This window comes from Pristis pectinata, chromosome 29 (assembly GCF_009764475.1).
Source record: "Pristis pectinata isolate sPriPec2 chromosome 29, sPriPec2.1.pri, whole genome shotgun sequence".
In the NCBI taxonomy this organism is placed as follows: domain Eukaryota; kingdom Metazoa; phylum Chordata; class Chondrichthyes; order Rhinopristiformes; family Pristidae; genus Pristis; species Pristis pectinata.
Genome location: NC_067433.1, coordinates 15,223,568 through 15,244,518, shown reverse-complemented (window position 1 = coordinate 15,244,518; position 20,951 = coordinate 15,223,568). Strand labels below are relative to the sequence as shown.

Sequence of the window (20,951 nt, the reverse complement as noted above, 5' to 3'; positions counted from 1 at the left end):
TATACTGTGTGCACTGGTTGCAAAACTCTCTTAAATTCTCTGTATTTTTATTTCTTTCACTCAGAGCAAAGTCAAAGTCAAAGTCGAGTTTAGTGTCATATGCACAAGTACATGTACGCACAGGGGCAATGTAAAGCTTACTTGCAGCAGCATCACAGGCACATAGCATCAGATAAGCAGGATTCACAAGAAAAACATAAATTAAACATAAATTATCCACAATTTTTACAAAAGAATGAACACAATTAGAACAAAAAAAATAAAGTCCATTTTAGTGTAAAGTGATCAAAGTGGTCAAAAGTGTTGCTAAACTCTAGTGATTAAGGTTGTGCAGGTTGGTTCAGGAACTGAATAGTTGAAGGGAAGTGTCCGTTCTTGAACCTGATGGTGTGGGACTTCAGGCTTCTGTACCTCCTGCCTGATGGAAGCTGCGAGAAGATGGCACGGCCCGGATGGTGGGGATCTTTGGTGATGGATGTTATCTTCTTGAGACAAGCCAATGACTTGCTGTTTTCCCAATGACAGGATTAGAACATTGCTGTTCTGCTGCACTGTCTCAGATGTTAGACGAGGTTGATTCCAATTCAGGTTTTTAGGGTTAACATTCTTCATTTCAAGGCCTGAAGTGCTATGCAGAGTGCTATGGAGTGCATACACGTCCAGAGTCAATCAATGGAAATCCCAAATTAACTGTTGGAATTCTGAAATGAAAACAGAAAATGCTGGAAAATTTTACCAGGATGCTGCCTGGATTAGAGGGTATGAGCTATAAGGAGAGGTTGGACAAACTTGGATTGTTTTCTCTGGAGCGCTGGAGGCTGAGGGGAGACCCAATAGAAGTTTATAAAGTTATGAGAGGTTATAGGGTAGACAGTTATAGGCAGTTATAAGTAGACAGTTATGAAAGTTATAGGGTAGACCGTCAGGATATTTTTTTCCTAGGGTAGAAATGTCAAGTACTAGAGGACATGCATTTAGTGAGAGGGGGAAGTCTAAAGTAGATGAGTGGGGCAGGTGTTTTACACAGAGGGTGGTAGGTACCTGGAACGGGCTGCCAGGGGGTGTGGTGGAAGCAGAAATGATAATGGCGTTTAAGAGGCTGTTGGATAGACACATGAATGTGCAGGGAATGGAGGGATATGGATTACGTGCAGGCAGAAGAGATTTAGTTTAATTTAGCATCGTGTTCAGTGCAGACATTGTGGGCTGAAGGGCCTGTTCCTGTGCTGTACTGTTCTATGTTCTAATTCAACAGGTCAAGCAGCATTTGTGGATAAAGAAACAGTTAATGTTTCATCCATTCTCTGTTTCTCAGTTCCCATGAACAGACTTTGACCTGAAACGTTAATTATTTCTCTTTCCACAGATGCTGCCTGAACTGCTGAGCTTTTCCTGCATTTTCTGTTTTTGTTCTGGAAACAGCTATCTTCAAACATTAACCAGCATTCTCCCCTCTGCCCTAATTAGAAATTCCTTGCCAGATATGGATGGATGCAACCTGTTAATTGGGAGGACTTGTCGCACCAAGATGTAACTGCAGCCACTGATGAAGATCCAGCTCCTCCTGACTTGATGAGCGTTGTTGGGGAAGACATTGAGGTCGTGCACCAAATGGAGCATTCTTCAAACCAAAACATTGAGAGTCCGGCTTTCATCAAGGCTTTGAAGGAGTTCCAAGAAAGCAATGGCCTGTCAGTTACTGGTATTGTGGATGTACCCACTAGAGAGGCAATGAATGTCCCTAGATGTGGAGTACCAGACCAGAAGTCCCCACCCAACATTCCAATATCTGCTTATGCCACAGGTGGTACCAGCCAGGCGGCTGAGAGCAAAGCCAACACGACTGGAAGCAAACCTGTCCGCAAGAAACGGTTTTTGCACCACTTCTTTCACAGCCAAAGGTCCAGAGGCAGGCGAACGGAGGTTGCTGACGGCAACGTCTCTGGCCTGGCCTTTGGCAAGCGGAGGTTGAAGTGGCGGCTGCTGAGTGAGGGCTACAGCTCTCAAATGTCGGTGAGCGAGCAGAGAGCGGCCATCAGGCTGGCCTTCAGACTCTGGAGCGAGGTCACACCAATAGACTTTGAAGAGGATCAGAGGTCCTCGGTCACTGCTGTGGACATCACGCTGGGATTTGGAACAGGTAATGGGGTCAACGGGTTCCTCTGATCCCTCACTGGAACCAAAAGAAATGGGATTAGGTAGGATTAGTGGGTTGATGATTGGGGTGGACTCGATGGGCTAAAGGGCCCGTTTCTGTGCTGTATCTCTCTATGACTCCATGACTCTATCTGGCAGACACAACTGTGAACAGAGACCAGTATTACTCTGGATATCTTTGCTTTGTTTTGGCAGGAATTGGACTGTCTGAGCAGAAATTTGCTCCAATGAATTATTGGGAAGAACAAAGCTATTGTTTTCAATCACTATCATGAACTCCTGTTGCCAGCTACTGACTCCATCTCGCTCCTTGGCAAGTGTATCAAACAAAACCAGACCATTCCAAGAAATGGCATCTTATATACTTGATCCTGAGATGAATGCTGTTGCATATTCAAGACCACCTGATTCCATCTCCGCCATATCACCCGCCTCTGCTCTCTGCTGCTGAGCACCTTATGCCTTTGTTACCTTCGTACTTGAATATTTCAGTGCGCAATCACCTGCATTCTATTCATGTTAAATTCAAAGTCCGGTACCCGTATCCTAACCAGCACCAAGTCCTGCTCAGTCTAACCATGACCCCTGAACTGCTCCCTGTCCCGTGACCCTTGACTTGTTCACCCCCGGTGACTCCTGACCTACTCAACCTCCTGTCCGCCCTGCCCCACTTCTGGTTAAGCAGCACGTCACTGTGAAAATTCTCAGCTTTGCCTCCAGATACCTCCGTGGCCGCGCCCCTCCCTCTCTCAGTCACACCTTCCAGCTGTGAATCCGTCTAAACTCCACCGGTTCTGGTCTCTTGATCATTCCTGACTTTCATCACTCATCACTGGAGGTTGTGCCCGCAGCTGCCAAGAAGCTAAGTTGGGGAATCCCCTCAAAGCTCTCTGCTTCTTGGCCTCTCATTCCTCCCATAAAGCCCTTTCAAATCTCCCTCTTTAACTAAACTTTTGGTATCCTGCTCAAAGATGTCCTTGTCCAGTTTTAGTTTGTTTTCACTCCTGTGGAAATGTTCAGTAATGTTGGAGGGGCTATATAAATGGAAGCTGCTGTTGGATCTAAAACGTTGAACCTAAAAGAACGGTGAAGATGGTAGTGACTTCTGAACACCAGTCTAGCACCTTGTGATTATTCATGTCTCCGTCACTTTCCATTAGTTCCTATTACTTTGTTGTACTCAGTTGACCTGATATCCATGTAAATGCAGGTTATTCAGTCTCGCTGTAATATGTAACCTCATTTATTAGGCATCTCTTGAACAGCTTGCTTGTCTCTTCTGATTGATCTCCTTTTCTCAGGGATCAGACAGTCTTCAACGGGCTTATCCCTTTCATCCAGGAATATTGTCCCAGATTTTCAGCTATAATAATGGTAAAAGTATTGACATCTCCCTGATTATACCTTAAAGCTGACAGCCGCAGCCTAATTATTTCCTCGCAATCCAGAGCAACCCTACAGGCAATGGTAGACCCCTTCAGCAAGTCCAATGGAATTAACTGAACTAACAGCCACTCATGTTATTTATGAACTCGTCTTACTGAAAATCTTACACTAAGTTATGTGAAGCTCAAGTGATTTCTTAATGGTTTCACTAAGCCACAATAACTGCTCAGCAAACCAACTGGCTCTAAGAGAGTTAATTTCATGAATGAGGATTATAATTCCTCATGAATACTTCTAAATATTTGGGACAAAATGACAAAAAACTGTAATGATATCTCAACTTCTTAACCAGGTGTTTCAGAAGGGAATTGGATAAGTACGCAGGACAATGGGAGCAGGATTTGGCCACCTCATTATGACCATGGTTGATCTACCCAAGGCCTCATCTCTTCTATACCAGTTCGCCAGAGACCTCAATTCCCTGATCTTTCAAAAATGTATCTACTCCTCTTTAAATACCCCCCAATGATCCAGCCTCCACAACCATCTGGGGCAAAGAATTCCAGAGATTCAACATCCTCTGCAAGAAGAAATTCCTAAGCACCTCAGTTCTAAATGACCACAACCTTATCTTGTAACTATGTCAGAGAAACAAAGGACTGCAGATGCTGGAATCTAAATGAAAAACACGATGATGCTAGAGGAACTGCAGGACTTCTTCAGGACTTCCTGAAGAAGGTTCCTGACCTGAAACGTTGACCGCCTGCTTTTCTCCATGGATGCTGCCTGGCCTGCTGAGTTCCTCCAGCATCATAGTGTTTTTCATCTTGTAACTATGTCCTCTTGTTCAAGGTTCTCCCACTAGCGGAAACATCTCAACATCCAGCCTATTCGTGCCCCCTTAGGATCTTATTTGTTTCAATAAGATTGCCTCTCACTCTTCTAAACTCCAAACGATAAAATAAGGCAACCTTACAGTTGTACGAGATGTTGGTTTATTCCACATTTGGAATATTTTGTTTAGTTTTGGTCACGCTGCCATAGGAAAGATGCAATGAGGTTTCAAAGAGCGCAGAGTAGATTGACAAGGATGTTGCCGGGACTCAAGGGAATGAATTATGGAGAGAGGTCAAGCAGGGTGGGAATTTATTCATTGGAGTGTAGGAGAGTGAGGGGCAATCTTATAGAGGTGTATAAAATTATGAGGGGCATAGATAGGGTCAATGCCCACACTTTTTTCCCAGGGTTGGGGGAACAAGAACTAGAGGGCATAGGTTTAGGGTGAGAGGGGAAGGACTTAGTAGGAACCTGAGGGGTAACTTTTTCACCCAGAGAGTGGTCAGAATATGCAATGAGCTGCCAGAGGAAGTGGTCAAGGCAGGTACATTAACACTTAAAAGACACTTGGACAGGTACATGGATAGGAACGGTTTAGAGGGACATGGGCCAAATTTGGGCAAATGGGACCAGCTTAGATGGGAATCTTGGTCGGCATGGACCAGTTGAGTCGAAGGTCCTGTTTCCGTGCTGTATGAGTCTATGATTCTATGAGTCTATGACTGTAATACAGTCCCAACTTCTTTAGTTGCTCGTGATTGGACATCCTTCTTGTCCAGGAATTAGCCTAGCGAATCTCTTATTGGACAGCCTTCAATATTAGTATACCCTTCCCTAAACAATGGGACCAAAATTTTGCACAGCATGATAGGTGCAGTCTCACCAACACGCTATACAATCGTAACAATGCCCCTAAGCAATAAAAATCAATAAGCCATTTGCCTTGTACTTAAAATATAAAACAAATGCAAGGTTCTGGAGAAAGAACCAGGGAAAGGAACTGATTACGACTGTGGGAAGAGAAACAGAGTTAACATTTCAAGTCAAAATTTTTCTCTTCACACAGATGTGGCCTCACCTGCTGAGTAGTTGTAGAATTTTCTGTCTTTATTTTAGATTTCCAGCATCTGCAGTTTTTGTTTGATTTTCAAAGGATGTGACTGATTTGCTTTGCCAAAGTTTGCTACCAACTCAGTGGGCTGAATGCACTTCTGTATTGGAATGGTGCTCTTGTTGTTGTGCCTGTAAATTTGTAAAAGCTAACAAAAAACTAATCAAAAATTTAGCTGGTTTAGAGACTGAAAGTAATTACCTGTTTATCCAGACACAAGGGAGACTGCAGGTGCTGGAAATCTGGAGCAACACACACAAAATGCTGGAGGAACTCAGCAGGTCAGGCAGCACCTATGGAGGAAAATGAACAGTTGACGTTTTGGATCGAGACCCTTCATTAGGACAACGAAGGGTCTCAGCCCAAAATGTTGGTTGTTCATTTCCTTCCATAGATTCTGCCTGACCTGCTGAGTTCCTCCAGTATTTTCTGTGTACCTGTTTATCCATCTGGATTATATGACAGCTGCTGAATGCTTGGGATCCTTTTGAACTGATCCCTGAAAACAGCAGATGTCGGAAAACGGGGACGTCCATCTCACAGAGATCGCAAGACCTTTGAAGGCTTTTATTGGGAGATGATTGGTGATTGCACCGATTCTAAATTCTGGGCCCAGGCTGGGGAAGGGAGGTAATGGAGGAATAAGACACAAGAAAGAGAGAGAGAAGAGAGAAAGAGAAAGCAGGGAATCTGTGGTTTTCCAAAGAATGCCAGTGAATGAGTTTACACAATACTGCAAAAACAAAATGATCACATGTTTATCAGGATATTTTCACCATTATTTCTAAGTTTGAAACTTTCCTCCAAGTGAGATTAAACAGCAAACAGGAAATACGGAGACACAAGAGACTGCAGATGCTGGAATCTGAGCAACATACAAAAGGCTGGAGGAACTCAGCGAGTCGGGCAGCATCTATGGAGGGGAATGGACAGTCAGTGTTTCGGGTCGAGACCCTTCATCAGAACCCTCGACCCAAAACATTGACTGTCCACTTCCCTCCATAGATGCTGCCTGACTCACTGAGTTTCTCCAGAGCTTTGTGTGTTGCTCTAGGAAATGTGGAAATATGAGAGAGAGAGAGAGAGAGAGAGAGAGAGAGAGCGAGAGAGAGAGAGAGAGAGCGAGAGAGAGAGAGAGTGAGTGAGAGAGAGAGAGAGAGAGAGAGAGAGTGAAGTAGTGTACTTTACAAGTAGAGTTTAAACAGTCCTTTGTTTCCTCAGGACGCCATTTAGGCTGTTCCCAGGCATTTGATGGGTCTGGCCAGGAGGTGGCACACTCGTGGCAGAATGGAGCCATCCACTTTGATGATGATGAGCATTTCACAGCAGCCAACAGCAACCAGGGAATCAACCTGCTGAGGGTAAGCAGCCGGTGATTCGTTTCCTGGGGTGGAGTGCCTAGTAGGGGAAAGAACGAGGTTGGGTGGAGAAGGGACAGAAGGTCCAAGAGCAAGAGTGGGCTGGCAGTGGTGCAACATTCAGTGCAACAGTGTCATCTCCACCCACAGTAGCAAACAGCAGTGGTTCCAATCAACGCGTGGTGACAATCTGAGCAGAGTGCCTGTGCTGGGTGATCTCAGAGCATGGGTTAAGGATGAGGTGTCATCATTCTGCAGCTCCACAGAGACAAGGTAGTGGATTGTGACAGGTTCCTTTCATAGTGCCCGGAAAGACATTTCACCCACAGCCAATCTCTTTAAAACAAGCTATTTGCAGTCGTTTGGTTACAGTTATTTGCAGTAACTTGTTGAAAACAACTCCAATTTATGTATTTCATGGTGCTGAGTCATTTGGTAACGGTTATTTGATTGTACAACTTAACCCTGAAAAGTTATTGCCAATGGTATCACAACACTTCCATATTGGCTAAATCGCTGTTTCCAATGGAGAGAGCATCAATTCATTCTAATGGCACTTTCTACAATAACTTGTTGAAAGCAACTTTATTTATGTATAGCATGGTGCTAAGTCGTTTGGTTACAGTAATTTGGTTCTACACCTTGACCCTGAAAAGTTATTGCCAATAGTATCACAAAACTTCCAAGATGGCTAATTTACTGTTTCCACTGGAGACCGCATCAATTCATTCCAGTGCCACTTTCTACAATAAAACAAGCGTTGGTGGGTGCTTGCTGTATGCAAATTGCCTTTTATATTTCCTACTGTATCTACACTTAAAAATACTTTGTAAAGTGCCAGAGTGCAATGATAAAAGGGACGTGAAAGATGCTATTTAAATGCCTTTATTGTTAAGTGGAGAACCTGGGGAAAGTTGGGTTTCTCTGAACATGATAGAGGTATGTGAAATATTGAGAGGAATAGATAGAGTAGACAGCCAGTGCCTCCTTTCCAGGGCACCAATGCTCAAGACAAGAGGGCATGGCTTTAAGGTTACAGGTGGGAGGTTCAGGGGAGATGTCAGGGGGAGGTTTTTCACCCAGAGAGTGGTTGGTGCATGGAATGCGCTGCCTGGGGTGGTGGTGGAGGCAGATACGTTGGACAGGTTCAAGAGTTTGTTGGATAGGCATATGGAGGAATGTGAGATAGAGGGATATGCAGGGGGAAAGGGTTAGATAGTGTGTAGGTGGTTTGATGGATGGCACAACATGGTGGGCCGAAGGGCCCGTTTTGTGCTGTATGGTTCTATGGTTCTATGGTATTCACTGCTTTAGGAAGAGGAGATGAGCTTTCACAGTGTCTGGGGATATTGACCCAATCTTTAAAGACCAGAGACAACTGATGGAGAATTATTAACAGAACTCCAATAATCTGCTTTCTGACTATTCGGGAATCCTGACAGTTCGGCATCTGGTCCAGCTGGTAATGTTTGCCCCAATCCCTTAAAGCACATCACGGCTCCAGTTCCCACATTCCCCCAACAAGATGAGGGTCCGGTCCCTGCACTCTTTCTAGCACACCGGGGCCCCGTATTCCACACTCCCTCTCCACTCACTGGGGTCCCGGTTCCCGTGTCCCATTTCAACCTACCTGGTTCACAGAAAAGTTTAACATCTTAAAAAACCGAATTAAAAGAATGTTGAGGTATTAATAGAAATGACATCTGTTGGTCTGGAAAACCTGCCATTATGGCATCACCTGAATTCTTGGAGTTTTGTGTATTGGGAAAAGAACTTAAGCTGGAATAAGGACGGCATTAAGCTGGAAAGAGTGCAAAGAAGATTTATGAGAACAGAGACACAAGAAATTCTGCAGATGCTTAAGGACCTGAGTTTTAGGGAGAGGTTGGACAGGCTAAGACTTTATTCCTTGGAACTTAGGAGACTGAAGGATGATCTTATAGAGGTGTATAAAACCACAAGGGGCATAGACAGGGTGAATGCACACAGTCTTTTTCTCAGGTAAGGGAACTAAAATCTAGACGGCATAGGTTTAAGGTGAGAGGGGAGAGATTTAAAAGGGACCTGAGGGGTAACTTCTTCACACAGAGAGCGGTGTGTATATGGAACGAGCTGCCTGAGAAAAGTAGTTGAGAAAGGTATGATAACAACTTTTAAAAAATATTTGGATAAGTACATGGATAGGAAGGATACAGGTCAAATGTGAGCAAATGGGACTAGCTTAGGTAGGCACCTCGGTCAGCATGGACCAGTTGGGCTGAAGGTCCTGTTTCCGTGCTGTATGACTCTATGACTTGAGGCAAGATGATAAGAAAGTTTGGACAGGTGACAGGTCAAGTGGTTGCCATCAGCAGAACAATGGAGGGAGAGTCAACAAAAATTAATTATGCTGAAGTCACTCTGCGAGGATTTCCTGTAAACTCCTGCAAAAGGGAATTGATAAAGGCTGAAAGGAAAAGGTGTGGCAGCAAGGAGTGTGATCAAGTGGTTGTGTTTTTGAATCAGGGCAGGGCTTGTTGGCTTGATTCACTTCCTTCTTTACTGAACAATTATCTGATTCTCAGTCTAGTTCCCAGCGTAGCATGGAATAACGCTGCTCTTTGCTGTTTCAGGTGGCCGTGCATGAGGTAGGGCATGTCCTAGGCTTGCCTCATATGTACAGCAGGGGGTCAGTCATGCAGCCCAACTACAGTGCAGAGGGCAGAGTCACCGAGCTGGATGTGACTGACAGGAAAGCCATCCAGCGGCTGTACGGTAAGCAATTTCGTTCAGAGGTGGGACCTCGTGCACAGGATGCCTGCTTCCAAGTTGTTTTCCAAATAGTTATTCAACCTCAGGATGTCCTTGGGAGGTGGTCCTCAGGAGGTGGTCTTGCACAACTGCAGTCCATGTGGTGAAGTTGCTTCCACAGTGGAATCCAGTGACCAGGACAGGTACTGCAGCTGCTTCACAGTTCCAGAGACCCGGGTTCAATCCTGACCCCTGGTGCTGACTATGTGGAGTTCGCACGTTCTCCCTGTGACTGTGTGGGTTTCCTCCGGGTGTTCCGGTTCCCTCCCACATCCCAAGGATGTGCTGGGTGGTGGGTGGGGGTTGGGGGGGGGGGTGGCTGTGTTATTATGTGTTATTATGTAGTTATAATAAAGAACTACAGTTCCCAGTAGGCAATGCAAGGTGTCACATGGGGAACAGGAAGTGGTTGTAAAAACAGAGGGAAAGCAAGGCAGGCTGGGGTTGGTTAATAAAACGTTCAGATGTTAAACCCATGTGGAGTTTGTCTCTTGATGAAGAACAAACATAAGAGTTGCAACAGGAAAATCAGGAGGGTGTGATTGGGCAGGGGAGAGAGAATAGGTTACGGGGAAAACATGAGGGAATAAGACTGATGAGAATTCTATGAGAGCACACCATTGACTCCATCTCATTAACATTTTGGCCCATCGAGTCCATGCATGCTCACACACGATTCAATTCCCCACATGGATTTTCCCTGTAATCTATTCTCCCCACATGCTCAACAACTCCCCCCAGATTCTGCCACTCGACACACCGGGCACAATTTAGAGCGGCCAATTAACCCACCAACTTGCACGTCTTTGAGATGTGGGAGGAAACCGGAGCACCCAGGGAGAATGTACGAACTCCACTTATATGGCAGCCGGAGGTCAGGATTGAACCGGGGTCACTGGCGCTGTGAGGCAGCGGCTCTGCTGGCTGTGCTTCTCTGCTGACTCGATGGCTGAATTGTCTTCTTCGCTGTTATAAGAAAATGTGTCTCAATATTGTTAAGTAGAGGGATAGAAATTGGCTTAGAAATTTGGATGTTGTAGTCCACTTTAAACATTTGGTTGTTGGTGGCTACAATGGAGCCAACTAGGTAAAGGGAAAGGGAGGGTATATCCAGGGCTGGAGTGAACACATCCCGCAAGTCTCTGAGGGTGAACATCCACCCTCACTTCCCCTGTTGACAGCCATTGAAGCAAATCTCTTTCCTTCTTTCCTGACACCTTCACCACTTAGCTTTTCCCTCTGTGTGACCAGGGGTGTGTGAGGGGCCGTTCGACACGGTCTTTGACTGGGTCCGAAGAGAGAGGGCTCCGGATAGCAGGCTGGTCATTACCTTCAACACGTACTTCTTCCGAGACAGTTGGTACTGGATGTACGAGAACCATAACAACCGGACACGGTACGGAGACCCCCTACCAATCTGCACCGGTTGGCGTGGCATCCCCAGAGCAGGCATCGACGCCTTCGTGCATATCTGCACATGGTCCAAGGATGCTGCCTACTTCTTCAAAGGTAGCGGATGCATCAGTTTATGCAGCACCTTTTGGGTAGTAAAACATTCCATAGTGCAAAAAAATGAATAGCGAGGTAGTGTTCATGGGTTCATGGACCATTCAGAAATCTGACGGTGGAGGGGAAGGAGCTGTTCCTGAATCGTTGAGTGTGGGTCTTCAGGCTCCTGTACCTCCTCCCCAATGGTAGTAACGAGAAGAGGGCATGTTTCGGATGATGAGGGTCCTTAATGATGGATGCGGTCTTCTTGAGGCATCGCCTCTTGAAGGTGTCCCCGATGGTGGGCAGGGTTGTGCCCGTGATGGAGCTGGTTAAGTCTACAACCCCCTGCAGCCTCTTGCAATCCTGTGCATTGGAGCCTTCACACCAGGCTGTGATGCAACCAGTCAGAATGCTCTCCACCATACATCTGTGGAAATTTGCAGGAGTCTTTGGTGACGTACCGAATCTCCTCAAACTCCGAATGAAGCAGAGCCGCTGGTGTGCCTCTTTGTGATTGCATCAAATGTGTTGGCCCCAGGATGGATCCTTTGAGATGTTGATGCCCAGTATCAATATGTCATGCAACAGTGAGCCTTACAGGAAGACAAGGTTTTGGTTTGAAGAGGTAGGTTTTAAGGAAGGAAGGAGAGATAAAGAAATGCAGAGATGGAGACAGAAACATGCAGCAGGGAAACAGTCCATTCGGCCCACTGATACAATGCTGAACATCTATATACTTGGCAAATGGACTAGCTAGTTAGGAAACTTGGTCGGCATGGATGAGTTGGGCTGAAGGGCCTGTTTCTGTGCTGTATAGCTCTATGATAAGATAAGGTATCTTTACTAGTCACATGTACATCGAAACACAGTGAAATGCATCTTTTGCGTGGAGTGTTCTGGGGGCAGCCCGCAAGTGTCGCCATGCTTCTGGTGCCAACATAGCATGCCCACGACTTCCTAACCCGTATGTCCTTGGAATGCGGGAGGAAACCGGAGCACCCGGAGGAAACCCACGCAGACACGGGGAGAACGTACAAATTCCTTACAGACAGTGGTGGGAATTGAACCCGGGTCACTGGTGCTGTGAAGCGTTACGCTAACCACTACACTACTGTGCCTGCCCGTGACTCTATATGCTACCGTGACTCTATATGTTAGAGAGAAAATTCTTCTTGGGGCCCAGGTAGCTGAAGGCACGGCTACCAACTGTGGAGGGATTAAATCCCGAGATTTCGAGACTGGAACTGGAGGAGTGCAGAGAACCCAGAGGGCTGTGAAGTGGGCGGAGATTACAGGGGATCGAGGTCAGAGAGGGATTTGAAAACAATGAGTATTTCAAATCAATGTGTCGCTTAACTGGTAGTACGTGTCGGTCAGTGACCTCAGGGAAGCTGGATGAATGGGGGTCTGTGCAGTCTTTCTCCCTTCCTGAAATTGAACACAAATTCGATGGTTTAACTCAGACAAAAAAAATCTGCTGAGAACCAACTCTTAGAACCTCATCTTTAAAAATAACAAAGAAATTTTTCAATATTCTTTGTTGTGTGTGTTATCTTGCTCCTGAACAATTATTATAGTTGAAAACGTTTAATCACAAAGTAGAGTTTTAAATCTGTCAATTGATCACTCAGGAGTAACCCAGTTTTAAATTACTTAAAGTGGCTAAATTGAGATACAGAACCATTTTCTAGTTACATTGGGGTATAGTCATCAATTTATTAACACACAGACGCACACAGAGGCAGGCAGTCACAGAAGGGCACTCAGCACACAGAACATTATACAGGAATATACATTATATGGAATCAGGCCATTCAGCCTAACCATTCCATGCTGTAATTATGTTCAGTTCAAGCTTCCTCCATTCTAAATCTGTATAGTTTAGCTTCTATTCCCTTTGACCTCATATGCTACACACACACACACACACACACACACACACACACACACACACACACACACACACACACACACACTTAAATTTTCCTTCATTTGTTCCACAGGAACTCAGTACTGGAGGTACGACAACATAAATGATCGTGCCTACACACAGGACCCATATGGTGTCAGTTATCCCAAGCTCATCTCCAGCGGTTTCCCTGGCATTTCTGGTCCAATTAATGCAGCCTTCTTCGACAGACGTGACCAGTGCATTTACTTCTTCAAGGGCAGCACGGTGAGCATTATTTCCCTGCCTTACTGTGGTTATCCTCTCTCCCCTTTCTGTCACTGGCAACTAGCTGCAACAGGGATGGGTGTTTACCAGATTGCAATAATCTATTAACATTAATTACGCTGAAGCCACTGTCTGCAAACTGTCTATAAACTCCTGTGTTACACTGTCACTGCCACTGTCTGTAAACTCCTGGGTTACACTGCAGCTTGCACTCATTTCTGAACCTACTTGTATTCCAACCATTGGTTTGAATTATTAACAATGATGCATTTATTATAGACACTTCAAGTAACAACGTTGACATCCAAAGTAAACAACTAAGTTTGCTGATTTGTAAAACTATTTGGCCAACTGGGAATTAATCAGTCAACTACAAAGGAACCAACATTCAAGAAAAGCTGTGAATCAAAATCGTGATGGCCCAGAAAAATCCAGACACTTGAGCAGGATAGTCGAGACCAATACTCTTGTACCGTGAATGCTGCATTGTCAAAGGTGCAATCTTTCAGATAAGACATTAACCTCAGGCCTGCTCTGCACTGTTAGGTGGATTTTATGATCCCATGGCACTATCTTGAAGATATATTAGGGACATTTAAGAGACTCTTAGATAGACACATGAATGATAGAAAAATAGGGGGCTATGTGGGAGGGAAGGGTTAAATAGATCTCAGAGCAGGATAAAATGTCGGCACAACATTGTGGGCCGAAGGGCCTGGACTGTGCTGTAGTGTTCTATGTTAAGTCTTGGACAATGTTTATTTTGCCACTGAATCTCTGTTGGAGATGCAACACCTTCCTTTCACCTTTTCCCATTCACCATCCAGGGCTCCAAACAGTCTTTCCAGGTGAAGCAGCAATTCACTTGTACTTCTTCCAATCTAGCGTACTGAACTATGTAGTCTCCTCTCCACTGGAGAAACCAAATGTAGACTGGGTGTTCGCTTTGTGGTGCACCTGCAAGAGCGACCCTGAGCTTTTGGTTACCAGTCACTTTAATTCCCCATCCCACTGCCACTTTGACCTTTCTGTGTGTGGCCTCCTTCACTGCTAAAATGAAGTCCAACACAAGCTTAAAGAACAGCAGCTCATCTTCTGCCTGGGCACATTGCGGCCTTCAGGCCTCAATATTGAATTCTCCAACATTAGCTAACTCACTCTTTATTTCTGTTTGTATCACAACTGGCCTTTTCTGTCATTCATCTCTGATTTAGGCTCAGCTTTACTCTTTCCATTTGTATAGTCTGACCTGGTGGACATCTCCCACAGCTCTGCTATTACCAACACATAATATACAAAGAAGCAAAATCTTATTCAACCTGTCACATTAACTCATTTGGTCTCACCCTATCAGAGATATTCCCTCTGTTCCATCCATCCCTGCCCCCAACTTCTCCGCTACTCAAAACTAATTTGTTTTCTCTTGTTCCCAGTTCTGAAGATGGGTCTCTGACCTGAAACATTAACTGTTTCTCTTTCCACAGATGCTTCTCGACCTGCTGAGTGTTTTCAGCACTTTCTGTTTTAATTTTGGATTTCCAGCATCTGCACTTTTTTGTTTTTCATTCACTAAACGGACTACCTGGGCATTATCACATTGCTATTTCTGGGAGCTTGCTATGTGCGAATTGGCTGCCTTGTTTCCCACACCACAACATTGATCACACTTCATTATGAAGTGCTTGGGGACATTCTGATAGCAATGCAAATATGATCACTGTGCATATGCACAAGTCTCCCTTTACAACATCCGATGACAATCTAAACAATTCCTGGAAAGTGTCATTTTGTAGAAGCAATCAGCACCACATGAATAGCATATCGAAGCACAAGGGAAGTTGCTCTACAAAGGGGCTTCCATTAACTCCTGAGCTAATGACCATTCAGTATCGTAGCTGGTACATAATGCTTTCAAGTTAGTGATGGAAATTAATGAGCATCCCTGGTTCTGAAAGCCAGAAATCACAGAGATTAATTATGTTTCTTCTGAAGGCAAATATGAAGCTTTAGCTTTATTCAAACAGAAAATTAAAAAACTTTGCAAAGGGCTATTTAATGCCTGCACATTACCTGCTGTGTATGTCCTCCTGCTCTGCAGGTCGTAACTCTTACAGTCTCTTACCTTTGGAGACACAAGAGACTGCTGATGCTGGAATCTGGAGCAACACACACGATGCTGGAGGAACTCAAAGGATCAGGCAGTATCTATGGAGGGAAATGGACAGTCGACTTTTCAGGTCGAGACCCTTCATCTGGATTTACAGTCTTTTGTCTTTGTTCTTTTGTCTGTGTTCATACTCTCTTACTGCCTCCATTTACACCTTATCCTGATAACCTTGTTTACAGCTTATCCCCATGGTCAGCCTGGTTTTACCCTATCAGAGACATTCCCCCCTCCCTCAACATCCCTGCAGCTAAACAGCTTCTTTTGTCTCCTTTCTGGTTCTGACAAAGGGTCTTTGACCTGAAACGTTAACTCGTTTCTCTTCCCACAGATGCCGCCTGATCTTCTGAGTATCTCCAGCATTTTCTGTTTTTATTGTCATTGGCTGAATATTTCCTTAATGCAAATCTTTTCAAATCTCCATCGCTCTCTGGTTCCAACAGGTCACAGCATTTAATGTCAACACTAACCTGAGGGTCGCCGGATTCCCTAAAAGGATCATTGATGTCTTCCCACCTGTGGACCCAGGAGATCATCCATTAGGTAACCTGGATGCTGCGTATTATTCCTACACCCACAGGGCTATCTTTTTCCTCAAAGGCATTTATTTCTGGAGGGTGATCAACAGACGTGATCGGGTGACCAACCCTAGCCTGCCCTACAATGGCCTGTGGCCAAAGCGCAAGGTCAGTGAGCAGTGGCTGGATATCTGTAATGTGCACCTGTCTACCATGACATGAAGCCAGAGACCTACCCTGCTGGGATAGCATCAGAGGAGGGTGGTGTGAAGAGAGAGAGGGAAGGAGGAGAAACAAATTCTGACATTTCCACTCCTGAACAGCAGCGCGAGGTGTACGGAGGAGACCACCCTGAGCTCTTTGCACTCTTGAGCTTCAAGCACGTGTGGAGTGAATCGAACATTTGACCAGAGGTGCAACTTCATGCTCTGCCACACAGTACCCACAAGGTTTTGGTTTGAAGTCTGCAATCCCTGGAGATGTCTCTAGTAGAATATTGCAATGAAATTCACTCTTAATTTTCTTATTTGGCATTTTCTTACCATTCAGTGACTTTTCCTTCCCCAATAACGTTTCAATTGCAATTTGAGTTTGTGCAGTGCTGGAGTTCACTAACCTTGCTGTGAGTTAGAAGGGCCAATTTGTTGCATTAATTGTCAGGCGATCCTGTTGGAAGTGTATTGACCCGCGCTTGTGGCCATGTACTGTTTTTCTCTATATTAGTAAAACTATTACATTCTTGTGTAACTCAACACATTTAACAACCCATTTAGCTCAGTAACACAAGGTTGTGCTGTATAATTGTCAAATCAGCCTCACTTTGATTGCAATTCCTGGTAAATATTAACGCTTATCAAATCTGTTGTGTATTGTGGGTTTCTCTGAACTGGTCTCTCAAGCAGAAATATCACTTTCATTTATTCATTTAAGCATGCAGTGTCAGGTTAAACACAACTGTTTATTATGGCAGCCAGTCTCCATATGAAACTGCAAGTGAGGTATGAGAAGATTACAATAGATAATAGGGTGACTCCCTTTCACAATGTTGATGGGTACTACCATAAGGTTGCAGTTCACTTTAAGAACGAGTATGCATTCACAAAATTACAGTTGGGGAAAGAGCTACCTTGCGTCCAGGACACACACCGACTCCATGCTACATTGAAACAGAAATTAAAATGCTTGTGATTCTGTCTTAATCATAGCAATTTCAATCAACGACTGCTGTTGATATCGCAACATTGTGCTGAGTTGTTATAATTGCACATTGGAAAAATTGAATAAAAGCGACAAATTCCTGGAGGAACTCAGAGGGCCAGGCAGCATCCGTGGAGGGAAATGGACAGTCGACGTTTTAGGTTGAGACCCTTCATCTACAACACAAAGATAGCCAGTATAAAAGGGTGAGGGGAAGGGGTGGAGCAAGAGCCAGCAAGCAATAGGTGGATCCAGGTGAGGAGGGGAGAGTGGAAGTCGCGACAGAGGCTGGGAGGCGATGGGTGGAGGTGACAAAGGGCTACAGATGATGGAATCTGATAGGACAGGAAGGTGCAGCATGGGATCAAACAAGGGAGGTGGGGAGGGCAGGTGGGATCAGTGGGTGGAGGGGTCCCAGTGGGAGGAGTGTGTGGGTGATGGGTGGATCGACTGGGTGGAGGAGGGGGGTGAAACAGGGTGATGCGGAGCAGGGGTGGGTGTAGAAACTGGGTAGAGCAGGAGGAGAGAGAAAAGGGACAGGGGGAACAGTTTACATGGAATTGGAAGATTCAATGTTAAAAATGGAATAAATCTCCAGTCTAGACAGTTGGTTATGTACAAACTGACGCTATACATCAATATCCCGCCACAAACAATCCTAAATGTCTGGGTGGAGGGAGCTGTTTGACTTTAGCTGTCCAGGCCAACATTCCTCGGGGTGACAATTTCAGCAGGAAGTTACCAGGGTCGAGGGAGCTTGGACATGTGGAATGATGAGAGAATCTGGGATTGATCCGGCTGAAGCAGAGCAGGATAAGGAAAAATTTATGGACATTCTCAAATGAGAAGGGGGCTCTGTTTCTGGGAACAAGAGGGTCAGAGGACACTGAAGTTAGAAAACTGGGAGTGGAGGTGAGGAAGAGATACAACCTAACACAAGGAGATGCAGTGACTGAGAATGTACAGCCTAAAAGCCTCTTTGACATTCTGTTAGTGGGATCTTGCTGTGCACAGTTTGTGCGCCATATGATTAAGTCATAGAGTCATAGAACATAGAAGCAGGCCCCTAGTCCGCTATGTCCACACTGACCGCTGCACCCATCTATACTAATCCCATTAGGTCCATAGCCTTGTATGCCTTGGCAATTCACATGCTTGTCCCAATGCTTCTTAAATGTGTGAGAGTAATCAGGCAGTGCGTTCTAGACTGCAGCCACTGTCTGTGTGTAAAATTCCCCCTCCAATCCCCCTAAACATCCTACCTCTCACCTTAAACCCATGCCTTTTTGTCTTAGACATCCCCAACATGGGAAAAAGATTTTTTTAAACTGTTTATGCAACTTAATCCCTCATAATTTTGTCCTCCTTCATCTCTCAGGTCCCCCTTCAGCCCCCTCCATTCCAGGGAAACAATCTCACTCTATCCAATCTCTATAATTAAAATGCTTCAATGCACTCTGTACTAACTCAATGTAACTGCACTGAAATGAATTGACCTGTACGATCGCTATGCAAGACAAGTTTTTCACTGTACCTCAGTACAAGTGACAATAATAAACCAATACCAATACCAATACCAAACCTGGCACGACTCTGGTGAATCTCCTTTGCACCCTCTCCAGTGCAGTCATGTTGATGTTTTGGGAAGTCTGGAGAATGTGTTGTCCCACATATCCAGTTCTTTCTTATGGGTCGTTACACATGACAATGCTGGTGACAAGAAGAAAGCCACTCGGTGCCTGCAACTGTGAACTGATCACGTGAAGTTCATTGGTTAGTGTTACATGAGGAAAGGTTATGCCCTGAATGTATTCTGTGATATATAAAGGCAATATACTGAGAAGATGAGTAACAACCTGAATTGATCTGTACGACCGGTATGCAAGACAAGTTTTTCACTGTACCTCGGTACAAGTGACAATAATAAACCAATACCAATACCAACCCCTATCATTATTACCTGAACCCAATGTGGAGAAGGAATTTTACATCATTCAGTTCATGACACTCAGCTTCAGTTAGTTATATCACCAGCTCACTAACTCCCCTCCCCTTCCATAGCTCCACCATATGTGTAGTTCCTCTTTGAAATTTGTCATTGAATTTGATTTCACCTCCTTCTCAAGCAAGGCTACATTAACCCACTTTGTGAGGCACACTCTCCTTTCCCTCTCAGCCTGTGTAGATCTGTGGTTACCAGCTCCCCCACCCACTGTAAATGGGGAAGAGCATTTCTAACACTTAGTCCAACAAAATTCAGAACATCAGCATTAAAATTCCTCCCAACCTTTCCTGTTTGAATTCGAACACTCTCAGCATCTCTCATCTTGTTCCATAACGGAAGCCTGAGAATGCTGGAACATTCCGTGGGATAACAGCTGGAATCCGAGTTGATTGCTTTGAGACAGTCCCTACTCGTACCCCTGATATCCTACATTCAGTCATGAAAATGCAACTGGTTTTGTATATTTTGTACTCCAGCTGTGTTACAACAGCAGATTGCCCCAGCCTGCTGATGCCTGCTAATTTTAAACATTCCATGGGTACAGTCTGCACTTTTCTGTATGTTTGTAACTGCTGCATTGTTGCTAAAACAGCACACTGGGTGGTGATATACCTGTGTTCAGCAGGGTCATACACTTATGGATCAACAGGTATTATTGATCACTTAAGGGGAAGGTCAATGTTCACCTCACCTTGTGACAACTTGGAGGGATGTCTTAGCTTTACTGGTAAAATGATTTTGTCCTCGTTCAATATTAGTGAGTTCTTTATTCATTAGCAACTTTCTTGATTTTTGATTTTGTGTTTACAAATAAAATCAGTCTAAATAACATGGATAGGAAAGGTTTAGAGGGATATGGGCCAAATGCAGGCAAATGGGACTAGCTCAGGAAGACATTTTGGTTGGCATGGATGAGTTGGGCTGAAGGGCTTGTTTCTATGCTGTATAACTATGAATCTAGCTATGCAAGAAAGGTGCTCTGTTAGGCTCCTTACAAAGACCTAAGAGGCTCATTCCCTTGTCTCCAGAAGCTGCAGGTTGAAGTCCCATTCAGAAGCCGAGGCCTAGACTCCAGTGCAATGCTGAGGGAGCCCAGCTCTGTTGATGGTACTGTATTTTGGATGAGATATTTGCTGAGAAATTGGATTGATTAGCAATGTTTTACAGGCTCTAATTGTGCTAGATATTGCTTCACCCAGAGTAAACTGTGCGACTGATCGTTTCTGAATGATATGATGCCCACTGGGAAGTTGGATCAGCATTTCTGGGTGTGGTTCTCATGGGTGTATCAGACCTCTACTGGGTTCAGAAGCACACTGTTTGTACAATCTCCAATGCTGCCCTTCCGGACACAAACCATGGCTCAAAACTGCAACCGACAGCATCATGGAACAGTTTCAGAGCCTTGCACTGGTTTGTAGCTTTCTCGCTAGTAAGAAGGACTCTAGTCTGATGATGAGAGACCTGACTGGGCAGCTTCAGAACTGATCAAGGCTTCCCAAATCTCTCTCAGCCAGTCCCTCAAAGCCCTCAGTTCCCTGATCTTTAAAAATGTATCTACCTGGTCAAAATCCTCTCTCCCTAACAGCAGTGTGGGTGTACCCACATCACAAGGATTTCAGCGGTTCAAGAAGGCAGCTCAAGGGCAATTAGGGATGTCACTTAAGTGCTGGCTCAGCCTGTGAAGCCCTCATCCCTTGAATGAATAAAAAAGAACTCTTCTTTATATACCCCCAGTGATCCAGCCTCCACATCCCACCA

General features: G+C 44.8%; 1 protein-coding gene across 1 annotated transcript; it reads left to right on the top strand.

The window, feature by feature from the left end:
* The first annotated feature begins 1,491 nt into the window (after positions 1-1,491).
* On the top strand, positions 1,492-16,237 carry LOC127584169 (matrix metalloproteinase-21-like). Its single transcript, XM_052040750.1, is given in 6 exon segments — positions 1,492-2,140; positions 6,713-6,852; positions 9,462-9,603; positions 10,891-11,148; positions 13,134-13,306; positions 15,914-16,237. Coding segments are annotated over 6 exon segments (1,686 nt in total).
* Positions 16,238-20,951: the final 4,714 nt, after the last annotated feature.